Genomic DNA, 23,179 nt, shown 5'->3' with positions numbered 1-23,179 from the left:
TCCCTAGTAATTAGTTTTATGTAGTACTTGTGGCTTCAAATTTATTCCAAAGCCATTTACCTTCAATGGATCTGTTGATCAGGAAAGATCTGTGAGACTTTGGCTTCTCCTATTAGTGTGTTTGTGTGTGGCTTGTTGCATACTGTCATTATTGTAACACATGGGAATACACTGGTACAATAAAAAAAAGGGCAGCTTGTAGTCTGTGTAATAGATATGTAGCTTTTACTGGTTATATTCCTGAGCCTCTCGGTAATACAAGTGTTTTTCCCTGTCGCCTAAATGCTTATGCATATATTAAAGGTTTGGCAAAGGTGCCAGGTAAAGAGGTTTTTATGTGCCATAGAAGTTCCCTCCCATGTCACCCTTATTTAGGCTCTGATTTGACACCCGTTTCCCTTATTACCTCGGCAATAAAAATGAGGTTCAAACATCTATGTTATTAGCAATAACAGCTATACTGTGTAATTGCCCGATGCCAGCACAGCTCTTGTTGCGTTTCAACTGGGCAGCGATAGCCGAGAAGCTACCTGATTGCCAGAATCCGGCATTAGCTAATTAAAACACTTTAAGTTCAATAATAAATACGGACCCCTGTCTTCCCCTCAGTGGGATACTTGGTGCAGTCCAATACATCACTGGGCAAGCCTGGGCCTGCCTTGTGGTTTAATGAATAGTCATGAGGAAAAGAAAAGGGGAGGAGCCATGTTTGTTGTTGGATGCAGCTAGTTGACAGAACCAAGGGTGATGGAAAAAAAAAGAAGAAGAAAAAAAAAACAACAACATAGTGCTTACATGTACCACAGCATCCTCCGAGCCTCGTGCACTTGGTTGGGTGCTGCTGCTCTATCTACATGTCTACTTTCTTATCCATTTCTTCTGCAAGCCCTGTGACCCCCATGACTTCTCAGGTGGGACATTTCCCTATAGCACTTGTATTCCAGGAAGACTAAGATGCTTTACATAAGCGACCCCATGCAGCATTACACGGTAGGTGCCATTCTCTGATTTGCTGGATTTGGTTTCCCATTCCAATTCCCATGATTTCTGCTTCTTTGTTGCTTTCACACCTGTTGGCTTTTAAGTTCCGCCATGCGTGAGATTTGGAAATTAGGCACTTGTGTATGGAACAGGGGGGGCTGCTTTAGAGATATTTTGGAGCAAGCAACAAAAGGAAGGAGGCATTGTGCAAAAAATGTTCTTACAATGTGCTTCTGTCGTTTTTCCCAAAAAAGCAGAGATTTCATTACAGAATAATTTAACATTTACACCTTTTCTGAGAACCCTTTCTCCCCATATATATTCCTGATTTATGGCAAAAATATTTTTCTAAATATAAATATTTGTACTCAATTGAATTTATTGTGTAACTACATTATTTTTTGTTTATAATGCTAGGTACATTAATTGCACTGATTTAGCCATTGCTAAAGCTGCCACCTTAGGTGTACCTGTAGTAAGGTTCTTCATTGTGCTGATCAAGATAAAGATTACATCCCCACTGTGAGTGAGGGCCCCTGATTTAGTCCCTTTAAATTAGCTTAGCTAGTTAAAGGAACAGTAACACCAACAAATGAAAGTAATTAAAATATAATGTACAGTTGCCCTGCGCTTTTAAAACTGGTAAGTTTGCAACAGAAATGCTACTATAGTTTATATAAATGAGCTGCTATGTTAACACGAGGGCAGCCATTGAAGCTGGGAAAAAGGAGAAAAGGCACAGGCACATAGCAGATAACAGATAAGCTTTGTAGAATATAATGGGGTTTTATTTGTTATCTGCTAAGTAACCTGTGCCTTTTCTCCTGTAAATGGCTGCCCACATGGCTACACAGCAGCGTTATTATATAAACTATTGTAGTCTTTCTAAGGAAAACACACCAGTTGTACCAGTACAGGGCAGCATTACATTATATAGTAATTACCTTTATACACTTTCATTTTTTGGTGTTACTGTCCCTTTAAGCAGGAGGAGTTTTATTTTAAGCAAAAACTAGTTTTCCATTTTGTATTACATGAAGAGCTAAATTATCTGGATGCAGAAATATACAGCAGATGGGAAAAAAATGTAAGTGATAGCATTGTTCTCATTGCAAGCCCAGACGTTGGTACATTGACTTTTTCCCTTTAGGATCTGTATGCTTGTGTGTTATTCCATGTGTTTGCTGTGCATGGGTTTGTACCCAGGGGAGCAGGCAGCAACACTCAACATTGAAAATAAATATTTATTCTTGTCAGAGTTTCAGTAATATTTAAAGAGGTACTTCACCTTTAATTTTTAGTATGATACAAACAGTGATATTCTGAGATAAATTGCAATTGGTCTCCATTTTTGACTTGTGTGTGTTTTTTTAAATTATTAAATTTCAGCAGCTATCTGGTTGCTAGGGTCCACTTTACCCCAGCAACCAGACAGTGGTGTAAATGAGAGACTGGAATAGAGATAGTAGGGGCAAGAAGTAAGAAAAAGTAGCAAAGTGAGGCAACAATAATAAAATTGTAGCCTCACCGAGTAATAGTATTTTGGCTGCCAGGGTCAGTGACCCTCATTTGTAAAATGGAAAGAAGCAGAAAAAGAAGGCACCTAGTTTAGTACTATAAAAAAAAATTAAATGAGACCAATTGAAAAGTTACTAAGAACATCTATCTGTCTGTCTGTCTATCTATCTATCTATCTATCTGACTGTCACATTGCAGTGGGTTATTACAACTGTTTCTGCTCCTTTAAGGCTGCAGTACGCTCTAGGTTACCATTAGCATTGATTGGTTGCTACAATAAAAAGAAAGTGTTGGTAAAGTTCCTTAATGCTATCTTGGGTGGTTAATGACTGACCCTGTTCTATTCTTGTAGTGAATTGTGCATTGCTGCCGTGCAATTACCTGTTCCACTCACCTGCCCCCCCCCCCCCTTTGTTGCTAGCGTAACCTTTTTTTCTGCAGTTAATCGGGGGTTGCTGTTAGTGGGACAGCAATAGGTTCTCCTTTTCTAGAAAAATGTAGCTGGCCACACGGCTCGTCTATACCAAAATCTGGCTTTCCTTGCATCAGGGAAGTAACCAATAGCAACCAATCAGCAATTAGCTTTGTTATGGCTAAGCACGGTTAGAATACGAGCAGCAAATTTAGGAATTGTCATCTAGGAGATGAGAAATGCAATGGCAATTTTCACGCAAATGTAATAAAACTGAATTCATTTAAATAAAGCTACTGGTTTAAAATCAAAGGATGAATCTTATTGGCCACTGAATACACTGGATACGATAAGATGTCTGACTCACAGACATGAAGTAAATGCCTTTTGTTTTAGATTACAGCATGCAATAAAGCCGTCTCCACTGAGATTTCTGGGAAATGTTAGCACACAGTGTTTAAGGGGATAAGAGGAAAACAGTGTACTGTGTAATGAGGGAAGAAATTCATTCTTTAGCAGACAGACCAGACTGCGGTATTATTTCCCAGAGGTCTCACTGGAGCAGGCCTATTTGTATACTCACAGCCTTAGTGATGTTAGTGATGTGTTCATTCTGCTGCCTGTGTTTTTATCAGCCATATTATTTTAGACCAGAAGGACCCCAAACCTTGCTAAGACACCAGAGCCTGTTAACTATGTTTTAAAGGAGAACTAAGCCCCTATATGTTTTTAACCATTAAGGCCCCTACACAGACCTCCCTAAAACTGATCTTTTTCTCTGTACCTGCCAACCAAATGCAGAGGTGTGCAGTGAGGTTAGTGGGTCCAGATTGGTGCATGCTTCTGTGTTTGACTAGAAGGGGGTACTATACAGTGGCCCAACTGGTTAAAGTAAAAGGGGGTTTAGTTCCCCTTTTATGGAACATTCATCACAGACAGATAAAAACTATGTAAAAACCCTACATAATAAAGTTGCTACGGCCATTAGGCACTGAGAGATATAAAGTTTAGACTTTCCTATCTGTCTTTCTGACTGTATTGCCATTCAAGAAAAGACTTGACCCTTTGGTGAGGTTTCCAAATGAGCAGAACTTTACCTGATCTAGACAGACAGGCCAAAGCAGCCTTTACCCTTACAATATTACTTTTAAATATAATAAAATGATTTCAGCAGTCGCTTTTGTGTTCGTTGTTTGAAATCGCACAGTGAAAGGGCAACGTGAATGGCGCATTTGTCTTTTCCCCTTTTAGGAAGAAATATTTATTGCCATTGCCAGGAACATTCATTCTTGTGGTCTAAAAGAATGCAGATGTGTTTGAACTGTGCAGATTTCAAACACCGGCTTGCAGGAACATCATCTGAGGATGGTGATAAACAAAATATTTAAAGTAATAGCCCACAGATTAAGGGCAGGTCTCATCTTGTGTAATTGTTCAAATGCATTTATTTAGGAGAAATTAAAGTGATAGCACTTTCAATACATTACTTTTTATAGTCGATGTCTTAGTTTACACAGGTACCCTTGTAAATTCACCTTATTTTGGGATTTCATTGGGAAATACAACAAGATATGGAAGAGTATCCATAGGTGACCTGACAAATAGTTAAGCCTGTTTTGTGAAGGCTGGTATTTACCAGTTGTCATTAAGCCCCTGATAACCACACTGATAAATAGCTTTGTGAGTGGTAGGCCTTGGGCTACAAATATATCCCTCCCAGCTTTTCAAAGCTCAAGTGAGGGATAATTAGAAAGCAAATAAGGGGCAGGTCCATCGTGTCTCCACAGATTCTTGCAACTGATATATTGGTAAAACAACCCTCTTCTTCAGGACATATTTGTCTAGTTTGGCACAAAGAGAAAAAAAACGATAGTGCCTGCAATTGTAAATTATCAGTTGGAGGAGAAATGTACTCTGAACGTCTCCCTTCTATTTGCTTATATGATTAATATTCAGTTAATCTAGCAAACCTGTGATCTTTTCTTTTAAATAACTGAGGTTAAGTTGTCAAGAGGCCTATGTGTCTCATAATACAGCTTGTGTTCAGATAGGGCCGGTGTGTTTTATCACTTTTGGCATTAGAGAATGTGTCCAACATGTAAAAACATTGATTTTAGCTGAAGAGAAGTTATGTCTCTAGATTAATCTATTAAATTAGTGAACCCTGACTCAATCAATAAAACAGTACCCCAGGCACATATGAAAACCATATTCTATATGTCTATATATTTAGATTTTGGTCTTAGAAAGGTAGTGCCATTGCAGTCAGTGATACACAGTACCTTGAGCGGTGGGAAATATGATAACTGCTCCTTTGATTGTTTCAGTCAAGATTCTTAGATCTAAAATAATCCTTTAATGCACCCAGTTAAGATACCATAGTGATATTACACTAGGGACGCTGAGTCTGGGCAGAATAAATACAGGGAATGGCATTTAGATTACAATTAATTAGCATAGAAACAACAGGAAAGTGTTATCACTTATAGTGTCTGTAGCATTTATTTTTCTATACCTTTTCCATTAATTCAAGCTTATTGTGTGACCAGAACCTTCCTTCTCTGCCTATGTGTAAGGATATATATGAATGGAGCTTGCATTTAGCATCTATTAACTCTATGCAAAATACATGGCCATCCTTTAAAAATCTGTGTTCAGTGATGTCTGCTAACTCCAGGGAGGCAATAATCCAGTCCTGGCATTTATTAGACCATAGTCCACCTAATGTCAGCAAGAAATAGGATATTCAGTATGGATCATTATTTCCCTAATAACATGGAGTTAAGGTGGCCATAAATATTGCAATCCACTTGTTTGGCAAGGTCACCAAATGAGCAGTTCTTCTTCTGATATGCCCACCTTAGGTTAGCCATATTTGGCTAATTCGATTGTTTGGCCCTAGGGTAGAGCCGTTGGCAGTAGGACAGATAAGGTAGCGAATCAGTCTAAAACAGGGATCCTCAAACTATGGCCCGCGGGCTGGATATGGCCATCAAGGTTATTTATGCCCTTACCTGTCTGCCTCAGCGTTGTCCCAACGTCATTAGCATCGGGTGGTGTGACGCAGTGACATGCCGAGTTGGGCCAAGGGCCAAGCTGAGGCAGACAGGTAGTAGCCAGGGGTGACGACGCAGTGTGTTGGGGGGGGGGGCGCCGTAGTTTGAGGACTAACTATAGTCCGGCCCCCCAGCAGTGTGAGGGACTGTGAACTGGCCCCCTGTTTAAAAAGTTTGAGGACCCCTGGTCTAAAGGACTAGTCATTTGCTTTCCAATTGTGCAAGTGACTATCTAACCCAAAGCCCACAGTATTTAAGCTAAAACATTGACTATTTACAGTTTTGCATCCTTGCAGGCTCTAGGGTTAGGGGAATAAATAGGAATGGCAGCACTGCATCAGTGCCAGGTTACGTGATATTGAAGTACTTGGCCAGTTACCTCTCTGACAAGCAGCAATGCAGTGAATTTCTGCTCACCCACACAACAAAATCATATTACATAGGTCTGGGATTTTAGTAGAGTCATTTCTGCAGTTTATGGCCTGGACGTTCAAAATAATGTCCAAGGCTTGCTTATTTCCTTATAATAATTAAAAAGGTAGAAATCTGAAAGTGTTGTACTATGGGGTATTAATCATAAGTAAAAAAAGTAAAACATAATCCCCTTCAAAACAAGTAGGGGTAAAGGTAGGTAAAAAATAAGATACCACCTAAGTGACATAAGATGAAAAAAGTTAGATACCACCTAAAGAGAAGCTTATAGGCAGTTTCCCTGGCACATGGTGAAATCTTTCCTATTGATCACGCTTGCTTTTTAAACCAGAACCCCATAGTTATTCTTGTGTTGGATAAACCTAGGAGGTCTTGCATTATATACATATATAAACAGATACCTCTCATATTTAGTTGGGTACAACTGGGATCTCAGTTTTTAACATAGATCTCCTTTGCACTTCATATGTTGATTGCTTTCATTATTCCAACTGCACAAAACCAGTAGTCCGAACAACTTTTAAAGGGGTCTGGACAATACACAAGCAACCCATGTTACCCTGTAAGAGCTGTGTCCTTGTTTAGCTCCATTTAAAGTGTCCCTACTTTGCATTCCTTGTGATTTCTGCCTTCAGCCCTTTTTTTTTTCTGGAACCTGCTCAGCTGCATAGCTATAGCCTCAGTATATGCAAATGGTATATTTTGCTGGGGCTGTCAGCCAGTATTTGTTCTGTGCTGAACTAGAGAATACACATGTCTTGGCTAAACACACGACTTTGTTTATGTTGTGTCTAATGTACCGCGCAGCCACATTTACAGCAGCCGGGAATCTTTACAACTGAAGGCACATGGGTATTTGGCAAGTTCAAATTGATTACTTTCCATGAATTTACATCACTTCCAAAATAAACAGTGTGACCCGACCAAAAGAAGCCAAGAAAACACTATGTGAGCTAGTCTTACTTGGGGCTGTATGTTCTGGAAAAAGGGATGTTATTGTCAGTGTAAAAGCTATGGTACAGACAGCAATCAAAACACCTACTACTTGCCACTTGTCACTTCTGTTTACTTATTTCCCCATAATATTTATTATTTAATGGACTGCATGGAAGATTATATGATATCCGTTTATATGCAGCACGGCAGTTTTCCTATTATAAAATCAAGCATGCAAATGATTGAGTCTTTGTAGAATAAAATTTGCTTGCGGTAATGTGTGAGTACTATGTGACTCACTGAGTAGGAAGAAAGGAACCTGCTATTTCTATACATGCTGACTGCTACTACAGTTTCAATATGCCATACAGCATTTGTCTGATTTTTTTTTTCTCATAAATGTGACAAAAACAATTTTATTATTGAAATATTAAATTGAAAAGATTAATATGAAACTTAGTGCATTGGCATATAGGAAAGTGAAGAGGATCCGCAGCTCCCTATTCAGATTGCAAGCCTACAGGTCAAACAGTCACACACTGTGCAGGGCCTCAACTTGCTTTTGCTAGAAATAAAATTTGCAATAAGATTTTTCGATGTATTTTTTGGGGAACCTGAATTTGCTGTCTACGTAAATTCAGATTTCCATTCTTGTTAAATGTACATTTGCGAACTGGAAAAATGCAAGTCTGAACAACACTGCATTATAAAGCAACGTCCCAGCTAATCTAATGAGAAATCTGCAACAGACGGATCTCACAACTAACCGGAAATGAGAAAAGTATCAGGTGTGAGTAACATGGAATGAAGGGGAAAAAAAATGAAAAATATTGTGCGTATGCCAGCAATGAAATGAATTAGAAAAGGGTGCTTGTTTGCATTTAAAGGCAAAGTAAAAGTCTCACCAATGTATTGTTTAATATCTGTTTATAATGACTGTATATGGAGGATACAGCATACTTTTAAGGAGATGCAATAAAAAAGTAATTCCATTTATTTAGTGAGGATTCAGTATTCCTCTATATGTATGTATAATTATGTGCCATGGTATTGTGCACTTGCACTTTCTCAATTTAAAGTCTGAAGTGTTCAGGAATTATGAGACCCCCCCCCCTTAAAGGAACAGTTCAGTGTAAAAATGAAACTGGGTAAAATATGCAATCTATAAAGGCTGGAGTGAGCAGACATCTAACATAATAGCCAGAACACTACTTCCTGCTTTTTGATTCATTTGCAAACTAACTGAACATTTATGTCCCATATGGCCCTCCCTCAAGTCATTGATTGGCTACTGACTGCTAACAGCTTAGAGAGCCGTAAAGGAGGTAGTAGTGTTCTAGCCATTATGTTAGACATCTGCTCACTCCAGCCTTTATAGATGGCATTTTTGCCTAACTAACTTTATTGAGAACATTTTATTTTGAGCAGTCTGTCTATTTTACCCAGTTTCATTTTTACACTGAACTATTCCTTTAAGTCCTGGGGAGAATTTCAAAACTAACTGCAAAACTATATACATACCGTATACATACTTGAGTATAAGCCGATCCGAATATAAGCCGAGGTACCTAATTTTACCTAAGAAAACTGGAAAAACTTATTGATTTGATGATAAGCCTAGGGTGGGAAATGCAGCAGCTACTGCTAAGTTTTAATAATCAAAATAAATACCAATAAAATTACATTAATTGAGGCATCAGTGGGGTATATGTTTTTCAATATTTTTTTCAAAGAAAAACAGTAAACTGGCTCTGTAAGCGGAGAAGAGGGTCAACAAAAACAATATGAGTACTACCCCACGCTCATTGCACATTGGCAAACTGGCAGCAAACCCGGTCCCGGAGGGGAAATAAGTATTGCTAGTGGGAGCCTAGGCCAGGGCACTGGAGGGTCTGGTTGCAGGTGGCTTAATTTGCACACAAAGGAGAGAGGGTGCCAGTCTAGAGGGACCCATGGCACCCGACTCGAGTATAAGCCGAGGGTGACTTTTTCAGCACATTTTGGGTGCTGAAAAACTAGGCTTATACTCGAGTATATACAGTATATGCAATTTGGCAAGTATCAATCAGGCAGTTGGCACCCCTCACTGGGTAATTGAACCCCATAGCGTGAAAGTAAAATCTAAGGTGACTGAATACTAACAACAGGGCCTGTGCCCAGGATAAAAATGCCTCTATTATTGGCCTGTTCACAAGAAAGTTCTAAAAGGTGTGTGTGTGTTTACACTCACACATTAAAAAAAGCATGGCAACTTTCCCATGGGTAAATAACTTATATAATAATAGCATTTGCTTAGTGCCGTGCTTCCTCTGTAGGGGCCATTAAATCTCCTTATGACATGGGCCTGGACTAATATTCGATTACTGATTTGTATCAAGGAATCAGTTTAATTAAAATAGAGCTTTGTATGAAATAAAAGTATTTTAATAATTCACCCTCCAGTTACTGCAAACTCTATCTGTAAACATCCTTATCCAGGAAATACTCAGAGGTCACTTCTTGTGGTGCAGACATCTGTAATGTTGCCTTTATTTCCACAGTTCTTAAAGGACAGAGTGCTACTGTCTGACAATATGGAATTCTTTGGGCCAGACTCATGCTGTACTGTCACTGATATTTTTGGAAAATATATATCTACAAACATTCATTTAGTCGCTAAAGTAGAGTTACTAGGCTACTATACTGCTATATGCATTGCCATACTTCCAAGAACCATCTAAAACATGAATGGTGCATGAATGGTCCAAACCTCCTGCTTTCTCACTCTCTGTCACTAGGGGGCTTGCTTCATTGTTACTTGGTTGAACACACTTGTTTCAGGCTCTTATAATACATGCATGTGAACTTCAGTACGGTAAATACTGATGCAGTGATGCCTCATATTTTTTGAACTGACAGAGATGAAAATCTAAATTTTGCGGTGGAGGTGGGAGTTGAGTATAACTTTAATAGAACAGTACTTTGTGTTTCTGGAGACTTTTGTTTGTATAGCTTCCACACTACTTATAAACTATATATACACAACATAGGATAGATAGATAGATAGATTTACATGGTATTCTACCAAATATGAAATATAAGATTGGCGGCTCCAGACATGAAAGAGATTGAATTACTTTTCCCTAAAATGTGTACTTAGTGCATTGTAGCAAGAGACAATGACAGCAGGATTAAGGTTAAGTGCCTTTTATTGGTATGTTTAGAAGCCAAAGAAGAAAGAGGAGAAAATGGGAGGTGGAAGGAAAACGGGTGTTGGGGGGGCTGTACTCTAACAGATAGCTATTTCAATTCTTAGGGGCTGATTTACTTACCCACGAACGGGTCGAATGGAGTCCGATTGCGTTTTTTTCGTAATGATCGGTACTTTGCGATTTTTTCGTATGTTTTGCGATTTTTTCGGATTCTTTACGAATTTTTCGGATCCAATACGATTTTTGCGTAAAAACGCGAGTTTCCCTATCCATTACGAAAGTTGCGTAAAAAGTTGCGCATTTTGCGTAGCGTTAAAACTTACGCGAAAAGTTGCGCATTTTTCGTAGCGTTAAGTTTTAACGCTACGAAAAATGCGCAACTTTTCGCGTAAGTTTTAACGCTACGCAAAATGCGCAACTTTTTCCGCAACTTTCGTAATGGATACGAAAAACTCGCGTTTTTACGCAAAAATCGTATTGGATCCGAAAAATTCGTACAGAATCCGAAAAAATCGCAAAACATACGAAAAAGTCGCAAAATGTTCGTTTTCAAGTCGGAACTTTTCCAATTCGGGTCGGATTCGTGGGTTAGTAAATCAGCCCCTTAGTGTCTGAGAACAAATAATATAAAAATGTCTTAGAGCAGAAAAATCTTAATGCAGAAAATTATGAGTCCCAACACTTGTATCACTGAGGTCAGGGCTGCTTTGCACATTGTGGGATTCTGATGCACGAAGTGGCCCCTAATTTTGGACGGTCATATTATACCTAAAAACACTTGCTGTTCGCTGTTTTCCAGGGGTTTGTGGCTTGTAAGGGTGAACACACCCTGGACTACTAGTAGTAGCTACTTTTCAAGGCTACTAAACTCCAGAAAATACCCTGCCATAGACAATACTGAATACTGAGAATTGCCTCTGGTAAAACACACGTGGAGACAATTATCAGTAAATGATCAGCATTGTCTTTTTTAGTAGCCATGACAAGTAGCTGCTCCTAGCTACTAGCTCTGTGTGTCTTTACCCTAAGGGCTCTGGCACACGGGGAGATTAGTCGCCCGCAACAAAACTCCCTGTTCGCGGGCGACTAATCTCCCCAGATTGCCATCCCCCTGGCGATGGCAATCCCGGTGGGATGGCAAACCCGGCGGCGCGTATGCGGGAGATTAGTCGTCCGAGACACAGGAGATTTGTTGCGGGCGACTAATCTCCCCGTGTGCCAGAGCCCTAAAGGAATTGTGACTTAGCAATAGATTTAATACAGTATCTGTATCCTGGATATGTTTGAAGGTGGCCATACATAGGCTGATTAAAATCATACTGGGGCTCTCGTTCTCTCTCCCTCTTTCTTCCTTTCTTCTCACTTCAATATATGAGTGTAACAGACGACAAATGTATAATTTAAGGATATAACATGTTTTATAATGCTCTGTCCACCTGTGGAAGTGAAATTGCTAACCCCCTCCCCTTTTCCTTTCTGTACCCCCTAATTTTCTTAATAAAAATTGTAAGTTACAAAAAAAAAAAATCATACTGGGGACCATGTGAGCATGTATGGGTAGTCTTGGGGCTGTTCTGCAATCCTGATGCATTAAAGATTATCTGTTATGATGGAGATTTTTTATTTGTCGACCTGCTGCTCCAATCATTCGGTTGGCATCTCTATGGCCGCCTTAAGCATTTTTTAGTAGCCTTAATCTATGGTGCTCCAAATTAGGTAAGGACCCAGGCATTCCAGATCCCATAGCTGTATGTTATGTTAAATGACACATTAAAAAAGATCCCTATTAGGCACTTAGATTAGGGCTTCACTGACTGTGCAATTGCATCTTCCCGACTTCTAGTCAATGGTGATTTTTTTTTAATTTCATAAATAGGGACAAAAGGATCCAGTGAATGAAAATCTCAGCTGAAATGCAGATTGTATATGAAGTGGAATATATGGAAAATCTCAGAAATAGATAAAATGGGTTGTTATCCTTTAAAATGATATCCTGCATTCTTAGCTGGTTTTGGAAAATTGCTAATGATTTAAAATTAGTAGCTAATGTTCCAACATATCCCAAGATCCCAGTGCTTTGCTAGCATGGAGGTATTCCTGTGTTTTGAATGAGTTCACAACAAAGTCTGTCACTCTCACAAGTGTTGACCTGTTTAAAAAAAAAAAAAAAAGAGAAAGAAAAGAAAAAACCCTGGGGAAATGTTTTGAATGTCTCTTAAGCAAGCAAGACCTTTAAGAATTCTGTAATAAGATACCCTGAGCCCTAAATTGCTGCTGATGCTTCTATCAATCTTACCTTTACTTCTTTCTCTCCTCCCCTTTCCCTTACTGCAGTCCCAGTTCAATCTGCTGAACAACACCATGGATCAGAGTATCGGCAGCAGAGCGGCCTCCACTAGTCCCTATAACCCTGACCATACCTCGAATGTTCCTACGCATTCCCCCTACTCCCAGCCCAGCTCCACGTTTGATGCCATGTCACCTGCCCCTGTCATCCCTTCCAATACAGACTACCCAGGAACGCACAACTTTGAGGTGACATTCCAGCAATCCAGTACAGCCAAGTCAGCCACATGGACGGTGAGTTCTGCAGCTTTTTTGCTACTCTCCTTTACAAAATAAAGGGCATCATTTTATTTTTCTTGCTAGGGGTACATATTATGTGCACAGGTACTGAGGAGTTACCCATGTAATGTGAGTTTTTTACGGACATTCCTCTTGGGATCATACCAAAATGATCATATAACTTATCCTTTGTATGAACCATTCCAATAAGAGTTGTAGGATAATGTGCCTTGCATGTGATGTAGGGTTACAACAATTTGGGCTGGTTCAGAATACTGTGAGCCATGCAGTATTGTATCCCCTATATGGACTGTTATATATAATGATGTAAGTTATTCAATGAAATATCCCTTGTGGGTACTGTACAAGAGTATGTGAGTATACATAAAATATACTACTTGTAAAAGCTACTGCACTAAGAGAATTTCAGCCCCCCCCCCCCCCCCCCCCCATTTTGGTTTAGATCTTCCCATTTTAAAGTAAAATTGGTTGATTTAGCACAGGTCACAGGGCTGTTGTACAATTCAAGATGTACGACAGCCCTAATAATAATAAAGAGCATTCACCTCTGCTCCATGATGTAGTATCCAGCTAAAATCCTGTGTGGCTCCTTGATGTGCAGGTTAAGAGTTTTGTAGGACAGAACCTGTCTGTGTGCACCATGATGTCTGTGGTAGTCCAACACAGGAAAAAAAACTTATATAGCTTATATAGCTACTACTGAGTAAGGACACCACACTAAAGAGGAGAATCTGTGACATAATAAACCTACAGACAGATTCCTCTGCAGGGCTTTAGTTAGTCCTTAAATCTCATACAATGCAGATGTTTGTTATGTATCACTGTCACATGAAAGACTTAGTGGAGCCGCAGGAAGTTCTGCTGTTTGCTGTAAATATAGCCCATTTTGTCCCTTTACTTAGAGAAGCTTCCTTTTCAGCAAGTGAAGTGGCAATCACTGTGCCTCTAGCCAAAACCTCCAGACTCACTGCTAGCCATCTATAGAGAAGAGGAGGCCTTTGGGGTGTTTGTTAGTGTGCTTACAGTGTATAACAGACTATGTTACTGACATCATGAATGAACTCTGTTTAGCTGATACTATTGTCAGACATACACAAACAGAACCGTTTATTTTCTAACCTCTGGCAGGAGAATAAACATCCATCCATGCAGTGGGACTTTCCAGTATGAGCACACATTAACCGCATAGTTAGTCACTTATCAAAGAAATGCTATGGTAGAAAGGAAACTACCCAACCCAGTTATAACCTTCCAGCTCCCCCAACATTTTCATCCAAATATATTGTTAGCGCCTCCATGCATGCCCTTCTGAGCCATGCAATGCTCATGGGCTTGGGGTATGCAATTTGTTGGGTAGGTTCTCACCTTCCTGGGCCTTCCAGCTCATGACTGCAGCTTGGAAATCAGAGGTTTTTTAAGTAAACATGGGGCCAATATATTGATAATAAGTATATTTGGAGTGGAAAAAACACTTTAGTTATAAGCTGCACTCAGTACTAATGCCAACTGAATATGGTTGGCTTGTCAAAGCAGCTTGCTCACAATACACCTATAAGGACTCAATGTAGTGTATGTTTTGGTAAATCAATTTCCCTAGACTTTGAGACACATTTATAAAGCCTGTACTAGAGCAAATGCAAAAGTGCACCCCATAGTGCTTATTCTAAGAGCACCTGAGTTCAGGGATGTGCAGGGAGTAGAGAATCAAATATCCAGTGTTTCCTGCCTGCCCTAATGTAGCTTAAATGACACGCAAAGGAGTATTTAAAAGAACAAATATGATTTTAGAATGTGCACAAAGGATCACAGGGGACTCAGTAAGGTAGTGGGTAAGGTTGATAAATCTGCCTGTGTAACTGATTGATGCCATTGTGCTCCGGTGTTTATGTACTGGAAACACGTGGTGCAGTTTAGTCCAGCTGACAGGTAGGAAGATCAGTGATGTAGATGATTGAATGCATCCGCAGGTAGCTTACTTGTTGATGTGACATTATAAACATATTAGTGGGAAGCTTTAACGACGTTGTTTGCATTACAAATACACTGAAATATGTAAATCCCCTGATAAAAGATCCCTGCAATTCCTGTATCACTCTTATTGCTACAAGAGACAGAAAAATGTGCACTTCTAGCTGGGACTATAGTCACTCGCCTACTGATAATTATTTATACATATTGAGCACAATTGTGAGCAGATTATAATTGGACACATGGAAACAAATTCACAAACAGGTGTTGCAAATTTGGGTGAAGAGTTTGTTAAATATTTTGACTTTATATGCCTGTATGTACAGAAAGATGACTAGGAATAACAGGGCTTTACACTAGAATATTTTTAGCGCCTGTCATAGTGCCTTAGAGATATATGTTTTACAAACATATATTGAGAGTGTATGTCAGTCCTGCTGGGCGCTCTATATTTTGGGGCCCCCAGTATCTGCTATTGTGTACATCTCTGCATGTTTAACCAGCCTAAAATATGCCTGATTTGTTATGCCTGTTTAAATCAAGTGGTGTTGGGATTTTTATATGGCCAAATCCTTAGAATTTCCCTTTATAAAAATGAACCAAAAGTGACCGCAAAGAAAAATATGTTCCCTTTCGTTCTTTTTCCTTATTTGTTAGAATTATAATTATCTGTGCTTTCAGGTAACACTTGGAATTGCTGGTAGCTGTGTCACAGTAATGTATAAATGATGCTTCCCTGACTTTATGCATTCTTCTGTACTGGTCATATTAAAGGCCTTGGTAGCTGATAAAGGGCCAAAGTCAATTTGAGAAAAATGTATCTCCTAATTCAATTTCAGATTTTCCCAAAGGCTTTAGTGTAGTTTTTATGTGATCATGCAACTGAAAGTGTGCCGTACTGTCTAGAAATAAGTGTTTGCATTCACCAGCAGAGGGCTGTGTCATGTTAACTAAATCATGCAAAAATCTGAGTTTGAGTCAGAACTTTCTCAACGATGGGGCTTGCCCAAAAGCAGTTGATAGTGGGGAGAGGAGATTCTAAGGGCTAATTAATCTGGGATTTGGAGCTAATGCTCATTTTTTAGTATACACTTTGAATTGTTGCAGGATCTGTGTTAGGACTCCACATTAACTTTTTTTCATCTCACCCTGTGTGGCTTTTTTATGCATTCCACTGTATGAGAACATATTAGTTAATGGTCCCCTTCATATATATACAGTTAGTGTCACTGGGTACAACAATCCTTTTCAGGGTGTGTTTCCATGGATTAATTAGAACAGACTTCCTAATAGAACAGGTCTTTTGATTGATTGGACAGGTTTACAAATTTTGGTTTTTTCAGATAAACCAGTGATCCCCAACCAGTGATCTCCCCATGTGCCAGAGCCCTAACACTTTTTACATCTGTGTGTGGTTTTCGAGTAAAAAAGATTGGGGATTCCTGAGATGAACTATAATATAACAATGGCAGCAAAGAATGATGTTCCTGACTGGTTTCCACCTAGAGTTGTTATGTGACTGACCAGTCTGCCAACTGATCTTTCCTATGAATTATCATAGTAACATAGTAAGTTGGGTTGAAAAAAGACATACGTCCATCAAGTTCAACCATAATGCCTATATATAACCTGCCTAACTACTAGTTGATCCAGAGGAAGGCAAAAAAACCCATCTGAAGCCTCTCTAATTTGCCGCAGAGGGGAAAAAATTCCTTCCTGACTCCAAGATGGCAATCGGACCAGTCCCTGGATCAACTAGTACTAAGAGCTATCTCCCATAACCCTGTATTCCCTCACTTGCTAAGAATCCATCCAGCCCCTTCTTAAAGTTATATAATGTATCAGCCAGCACGACTGATTCGGGGAGGGAATTCCAGAACTTCACAGCTCTCACTGTAAAAAATCCTTTCCGAATGTTTAAATGGAACCTCCCTTCTTCTAAACGAAGTGGGTGCCCTCATGTCCGTTGGAAGGACCTACTGGTAAATAAAACATTAGAAAGGTTATTATATGATCCCCTTATATATTTATACATAGTTATCATGTCACCTCTTAAGTGCCTCTTCTCCAGTGTAAACAGACCCAACTTGGCCAGTCTTTCTTCATAACTGAGACTTTCCATACCCTTTACCAGCTTAGTTGCCCTTCTCTGGACCCTCTCTAACTCAATAATGTCCCGTTTGAGCACTGGAGACCAAAACTGAACAGCATATTCTAGATGGGGCCTTACCAGCGCTCTGTAAAGGGGAAGAATAACCCCCTCCTCCCGTGAATCTATACCCCTTTTAATACAGCTCAAAACCTTGTTTGCCCTTGCAGCTGCTGCCTGGCATTGCTTGCTACAGCCAAGTTTATTATCTACAAGGACTCCAAGGTCCTTCTCCATTAGGGATTTGCCTAGTGCAGTCCCATTAAGGGTATACGGGGCTTGCATATTTTTACATCCCAGGTGCATGACCTTACATTTATCCACATTAAATCTCATCTGCCACTTAGCTGCCCAGATTGCCAGTTGGTCAAGATCCTGCTGCAGGGATGTCACATCCTGGATAGAAATATTTCATATTTCCAAAATAATTGTTTTAATGGTACAGTGCCCAACAACTGGTCTTATGACTGTTCATTGCTTATACCATAATATGTCTGCTGTATATCTGTCTTAATATGCCCCTACCTGTCTAGATTTGATCTGGCAGTTTGGCTGATTTTGGCCAGTCTTCCTGTCTGGGCATGAATGGTACCTAGGGGTGGTTTTGACAGATAATCCTGAAAATGTAATCTGGCAATGAACCAGCCACCCTGTAAAAATGAGCCTTGGCAGGCGCAATGGCCTGCCCTGCAGGTACAGACGATGGTGCATTCATTTATGATGAAAAAAGGGACCATAGCTCCTCCTTATTAGAGGAGATATGCTTTGGCTGAACCAAAGAGGGCTATTTGGCCATCTTCAAGCTTGAAGGAAGGCCAATTTATACTCCATGTTAGGTTGCCTTGCCAGAGTTATCTAGTTTCTTAGTTAGCCAATAAAAAGTATAATTCAAATCCACAACATCTCTTTCTGTACAATCAAACTTTGTGAATCTGGTAAAAGGAGTTGATTCACTGACATACTGTATAATGCAGATAATACATGCAACCAGCGCAGGTAAGCTGGCTATACACCTGGAGATCTGCTTATTTACCTAGGTTGCTAAAAGGTTACCATCTGCGTTTTAGGCTGAATCAGGCAGAGCTGATAGTTGGCCTGTATTGATCTTTTCAAAAGATTTCAGGCCAACAATTGGTCAGTCAGGCAGTCCTGGGTGTCCAGTAGACACGGAGATCATTAGGCACATAAGAACTTTTAATTATTTTTTTGCTGCTTAAATTGCTAAAAAAGACAAATTCATATTTTTCCAGGGGAGCACGAGCCGCTTGTTTTAGTAGGACATTATACAGAGGCTGACTTTTGGGCATATTTACCACAGGGTAAGAGAGAGTTCGCCCTTTGCTGAATATCCCCCCGGAAAATCCCATAGAAGTAAATAGAGAGCAGTGGAATTTTACACCGGTGGATTATGGCAGCTCTAGCCTTATTCTTTAATAAATATGCCACATAGTACATTGTATGCACTGGAATGTTCATTATTCATTGTTATTCATTATTATTTAATAATCATCACGTTTGTATTTATAGGGTTTGAGGCATAAGGAGTCATTTAGCACAGTCTCATTCATGCAAATTTCCCTGCATTCAGTTGTGTGTAAAACCATATTTAGCAAAGGTTGCTTAGGACCTGCCTCCGTTCTGAATATAGTACAGTTGTGCCTATTGACACAGAGGAACCTTGTAGCTACCGGCTGCCACCAGCTACCACTTATTATAGCTCCTGAGTTCCCTCAAGATCCTATGTTAAAAGGTGCAGCACAGTTTGATCTATATAATTGGCATATCTGTCACTGTCGCCAAACACTGGCATGACATATACCTTACAATTACTTTCACTTTGACATGTCTGCCACAATGACCACAACAACCCTGGATTTTTGGGGAAAAGTCTGCATTATATAAAAAAAACTATAAGTGAATATAATTATATGTATAGACATAAAAGTGAATATGATTATACTTATTAGTTATAAGTGTTGTGTTTTTCTTCTTGCTAAGGAAGGCCATATGCACTTTTGCGCATTCCTTGTGATTCTTGTTCATTTGATTGGCTCATTTCTGATTACCTGTAAGACGTTTGCACATCTAGATCTATCACATGTAATATGTTGTGTCTAACTAACCCAAACTACAATTCCTACACAAGTGTAAATAAGGCCTTAAAGGGGACCTGTCACCTTTAAGAAATAATTCTTTACAATTATTGAATTTATTTTCAGTCTTGGAAGTCTTAGTAGTCAAAGCCAGCAGGCCGCCAACATTTTGTGTGCACCCCAAAATCTTATGCATTTGCCATGTAGGTGATGTATAGAAAGTGCTGAATGGAAAGTTAAAGTAATTGTTATTAAAAAACTGAGCTGTCAATCATATATTGCCTGCCCCGCTTCTATACCTGCGGCATAGAGGCGGGGCAGGCAATATATGATTGACAGCTCAGATTTTTAAATACATTTATAAAAGGTATAGATGATTTAATTAAAAATATAATTTGGGTTTCATGTTAATCTTCAAAGGGCTTTTATTATACAGAATTTTATGTGTGGGTGACAGGTCCCTTTTAAGAAAAGATGCTCTTATATCTGTGAGATTCTCAGTTCCATTTAGTTATTATTTTAAAAAGCCACCAAGTGTTCTACCAGTTGATAATTTCCCTGCAGAATTGGTCACTTGGAAGTCAACTGCCAGGTCTCAGTGTACAAATTAGGGCACTTACTCAGGAATCAAATGTGACTTTTTTTTAGAGATCAGTGAATATACTGTGGCCACCACTTTTATTCAATTTACTTTAAAATTAGGTTCTTAGGTAGCGGGACCAAAGTTTGTTTTGTGGGAACAGTGTGTGTCTTCTCTGCATTTATTGGTGTGTGTGTGGGAGCTTCCAGATGACCATCAATGTAAATCTACTACAGACAGTGCTGATTGCACATAGATTTACCTTGTGTAGATTTACACATGCTGGAATCCGCCACTGGCCAGTCCATTTTTCCATGAAATATGTGGGTATTAGGTTTTTATACTATATAATTATATCATACAGAGAGGTCTAAATTCCTTAGAGATGCAAATGAAGCTCCCAGGCATCCCTCTAGTGGATCTCAAAGCAGTTCAGTTTCTTTGATAGGCTACAGTAATGCTTTGACTGTGCACTCAATCTGAACATGCAGCCTGTAAGTCAGTGACAGATACATGGTGCCACAAGCCTTTAGGATGAAGATACACAGAGCTAATAGTAGCAGCAAAAATAGAAACAAAAATAGACAATGCTGATAATTATTGGTCATTGTCTCTAGATGTGTTGTAGCAGAGTCACTTTTTTGGTATTGTCTATGGCAGGGTATTTTCTGGCGTTTTGTAGCCACAACAAGTAGCTGCTACTAGTAACTCTGCCTTTGCCCTTACAGACACATACTAGTCCTCATTGACTGTCTCCTTGTCACTTCACTTTTTTGTCAAGGCAACAATGTGGCAGCTCCCACTCGTTCATATACAAGTGGATATCAAGACTTTAAATGGACAAGTGTACATTTCCCCTACTGGCTAGGAAGCCAAGCCAGGAGATTCCAAAAAAAAGTTACAAAGATTAAACATCAGTTGTGATAGTTAAGATAACAAGCTTTCAAGGCAGGACTAATAGCTGTGAAAACACTTTTAAGAACCACACTTCTGATATTATATAACACCTTCCTTGCATTATATGGATTGTGCACCTCCTAATCACTAGTATTTTTAGAGCTGAGGAGAGGACCGGTATGGTGGTTTGTCTTTGCCTGTATGGACTGACTAAAGCCTCAGTATTACCTTTTATTGCACAGAGCTACTATACTGCTTCCATAGGCACCAATCCTGTATCACTAAACGTCTGTAATCCTTCCATGTAGCCTTCTTCCTCCAAGTCCAGGACACAGTACATGCAGATCAGTACTCCTTACCATGGCACAACACAATGCTTATGGTGAAATAGCACAGTAGACCTATACAATATTCAAGGCACACTGCAGAGGTAATGAAATCATTCAGGGTCCGGGAAAGCTGAACCTGTTTAATATAAAGGAGAGATGTCAGAGAGCTAGAGCCCAGTTTCTTAACCTTGGAATCCCTGGATGTCGATGGACCAAACTTCCAACATCTGTCAACATGTAATCAAGGGTGAAGGTATACTAGTAGTTGTAGTGCACCAACATCTGGACATTCAAGGACAAGAAATAGGAGGCTGGAGTAATAATGGGAAGGTTAGAGAAAATCATTAACACAGAAAATATATCAAGTAAAAAATGGTGGATTTTACTGCAATATCTTTCTCTTGATTAGAAACAATGGCTGCTTCTCTATCACACATGGGCCAGCAATTTGCTGTATATTAAGAGGTCTTAGATATGGTATAAATCAGCCTGAGTTTGAGATGCAAGCTTTGTGGAGAAAAATGAGAAGTCATTATTTTGGCACCTCTGCTTTATACTGAAACCCCCCTTGTGTTTTCAGGAGAAGAGTAAAAGCAAATCCTTGGTATGCATGACAAGACATGCAAAAATCTTGTTTTTTTGATGCAAGTGATGGTAATAAGATGCTGTATAAAGCTGCTCAGGCTTGTTGGATGTCTGACAATCCTTATTGTTTGCTTGTGCATTCAAGTTGGTCTTTTTAACCCTTTGGTGATCACCCATTATGCCCTCAACATGCTATACTGTATATATCACACATAAGAGGAAGAAGGCCATCCAGCAATGGACTGCTCCAGGTCAGGGAAGATTGGGGATATATCTTGGGTAGAGACATGCTTTATTATGTACAGGGGGTTTGTATGTTTTCCACATTGTACTCTGTTTTTCTCAAACAGGCAAAATGCATGCATTTTAATTGTCAACAGATAATATTGACCCTTGATCTCATTTGACTACAGTTGCCTGTAGTAGGGAACGGTGCTAACATAATAAAAGCTGTTTATACCAGGTTTAGTCATTCATAACAGCCAATAAGGAGGAAGCAAGTACTGGTCACCTGTTTACCCACACATTTGATTGGTTGCTGTGGCATACTTGACCTGGTTTCCAATTATGTGTCTTTTATTAAATTATGCTTAACTCCCAAATTTGTATCAAACAAAAACAACTTGCTGCCTACTTATTTCCTAAAGGGCCCCTGCTTTGCTAGTGACCCAGGACAAATGGCCATTCTCACTAACCCTAAAACTGATCCTGGGCATTGCAAGAGCTTGCAGTGTGAATGAGCATATGCTGCTGTTAGGATGTGCAGGATTTGTATATGAATAATTTTTTAGTTCTAAAGGGAAACTGAAGCTGAACCCTGAAGCTTTATGTGACAGCATTGAGCGACTGCTGATAGCAATTTGTTGCACATGATGCAGTTTTTGGGGTATTTTTATTGGAAATTTTGAATTTGCTAATTAGGGATGTGTTTGAGTTAAAATGTAACATTGTAGTTCAGTGATCCCCAACCAGTGGCTCTGGGGCAACATGTTGCTCACAAATCCCTTTGATGTTGCTCTCAGTGCCCCCAAACCAGGTAATTATTTTTGAATTCCTGACTTGGGGGCAAGTTTTGGTTGAATAAAAACAAGATTTACTACCAAATAAAGCCCCCTGTAAGCTGATAGTGTGCATAGAGGCTGCCTAATAGCTGGTCTTTGCCCTTGTTTAGCACCTCCATTAACTTTTATGCTGCTTGTGTTGCTCTCTGAGTCTTTTTACATTTGACTGTGGCTCACGAGAAAGAAAGGTTGGGCACCCCTGTTGTGGTCCATCAGCAGCTAGAGGGGTGTAGTTTGTTTCCTTTGCTGTTATTAGCTTGTGACAGTTTCAGAAAACATAACTATGAGAGAAGCTTAGTGCAAAGCAATTAAGAATATTTTTTAGGGTGGGCAGACCCATAGTTTTGGAACCTCTACTATTGCCAATCAGCAGTTTGATTTTAGTAGTGTAGTCCAGTTAGAATA

At 39.5% G+C, this 23,179-nt stretch overlaps 1 protein-coding gene across 7 annotated transcripts in view; it reads left to right on the top strand.

Annotated features, from left to right (window-relative positions):
- The window catches only part of tp73 (tumor protein p73), a 92,817-nt gene that overhangs the window by 33,950 nt on the left and 35,688 nt on the right, over positions 1-23,179 (top strand). For 6 of the 7 annotated variants that reach the window (XM_002933855.5, XM_031905928.1, XM_031905927.1 and 3 more), the window contains one exon: positions 12,861-13,106. In XM_002933855.5, coding sequence (XP_002933901.3) covers positions 12,861-13,106 — 246 coding nt within the window. Of the gene's footprint in view, positions 1-819; positions 991-12,860; positions 13,107-23,179 lie in introns of those variants that run through there. The other variant, XM_031905929.1, reaches the window with a different exon arrangement.

Source organism: Xenopus tropicalis, chromosome 7, assembly GCF_000004195.4.
Source record: "Xenopus tropicalis strain Nigerian chromosome 7, UCB_Xtro_10.0, whole genome shotgun sequence".
NCBI lineage: Eukaryota > Metazoa > Chordata > Amphibia > Anura > Pipidae > Xenopus > Xenopus tropicalis.
This window is presented reverse-complemented; position numbering and strand designations above follow the sequence as displayed.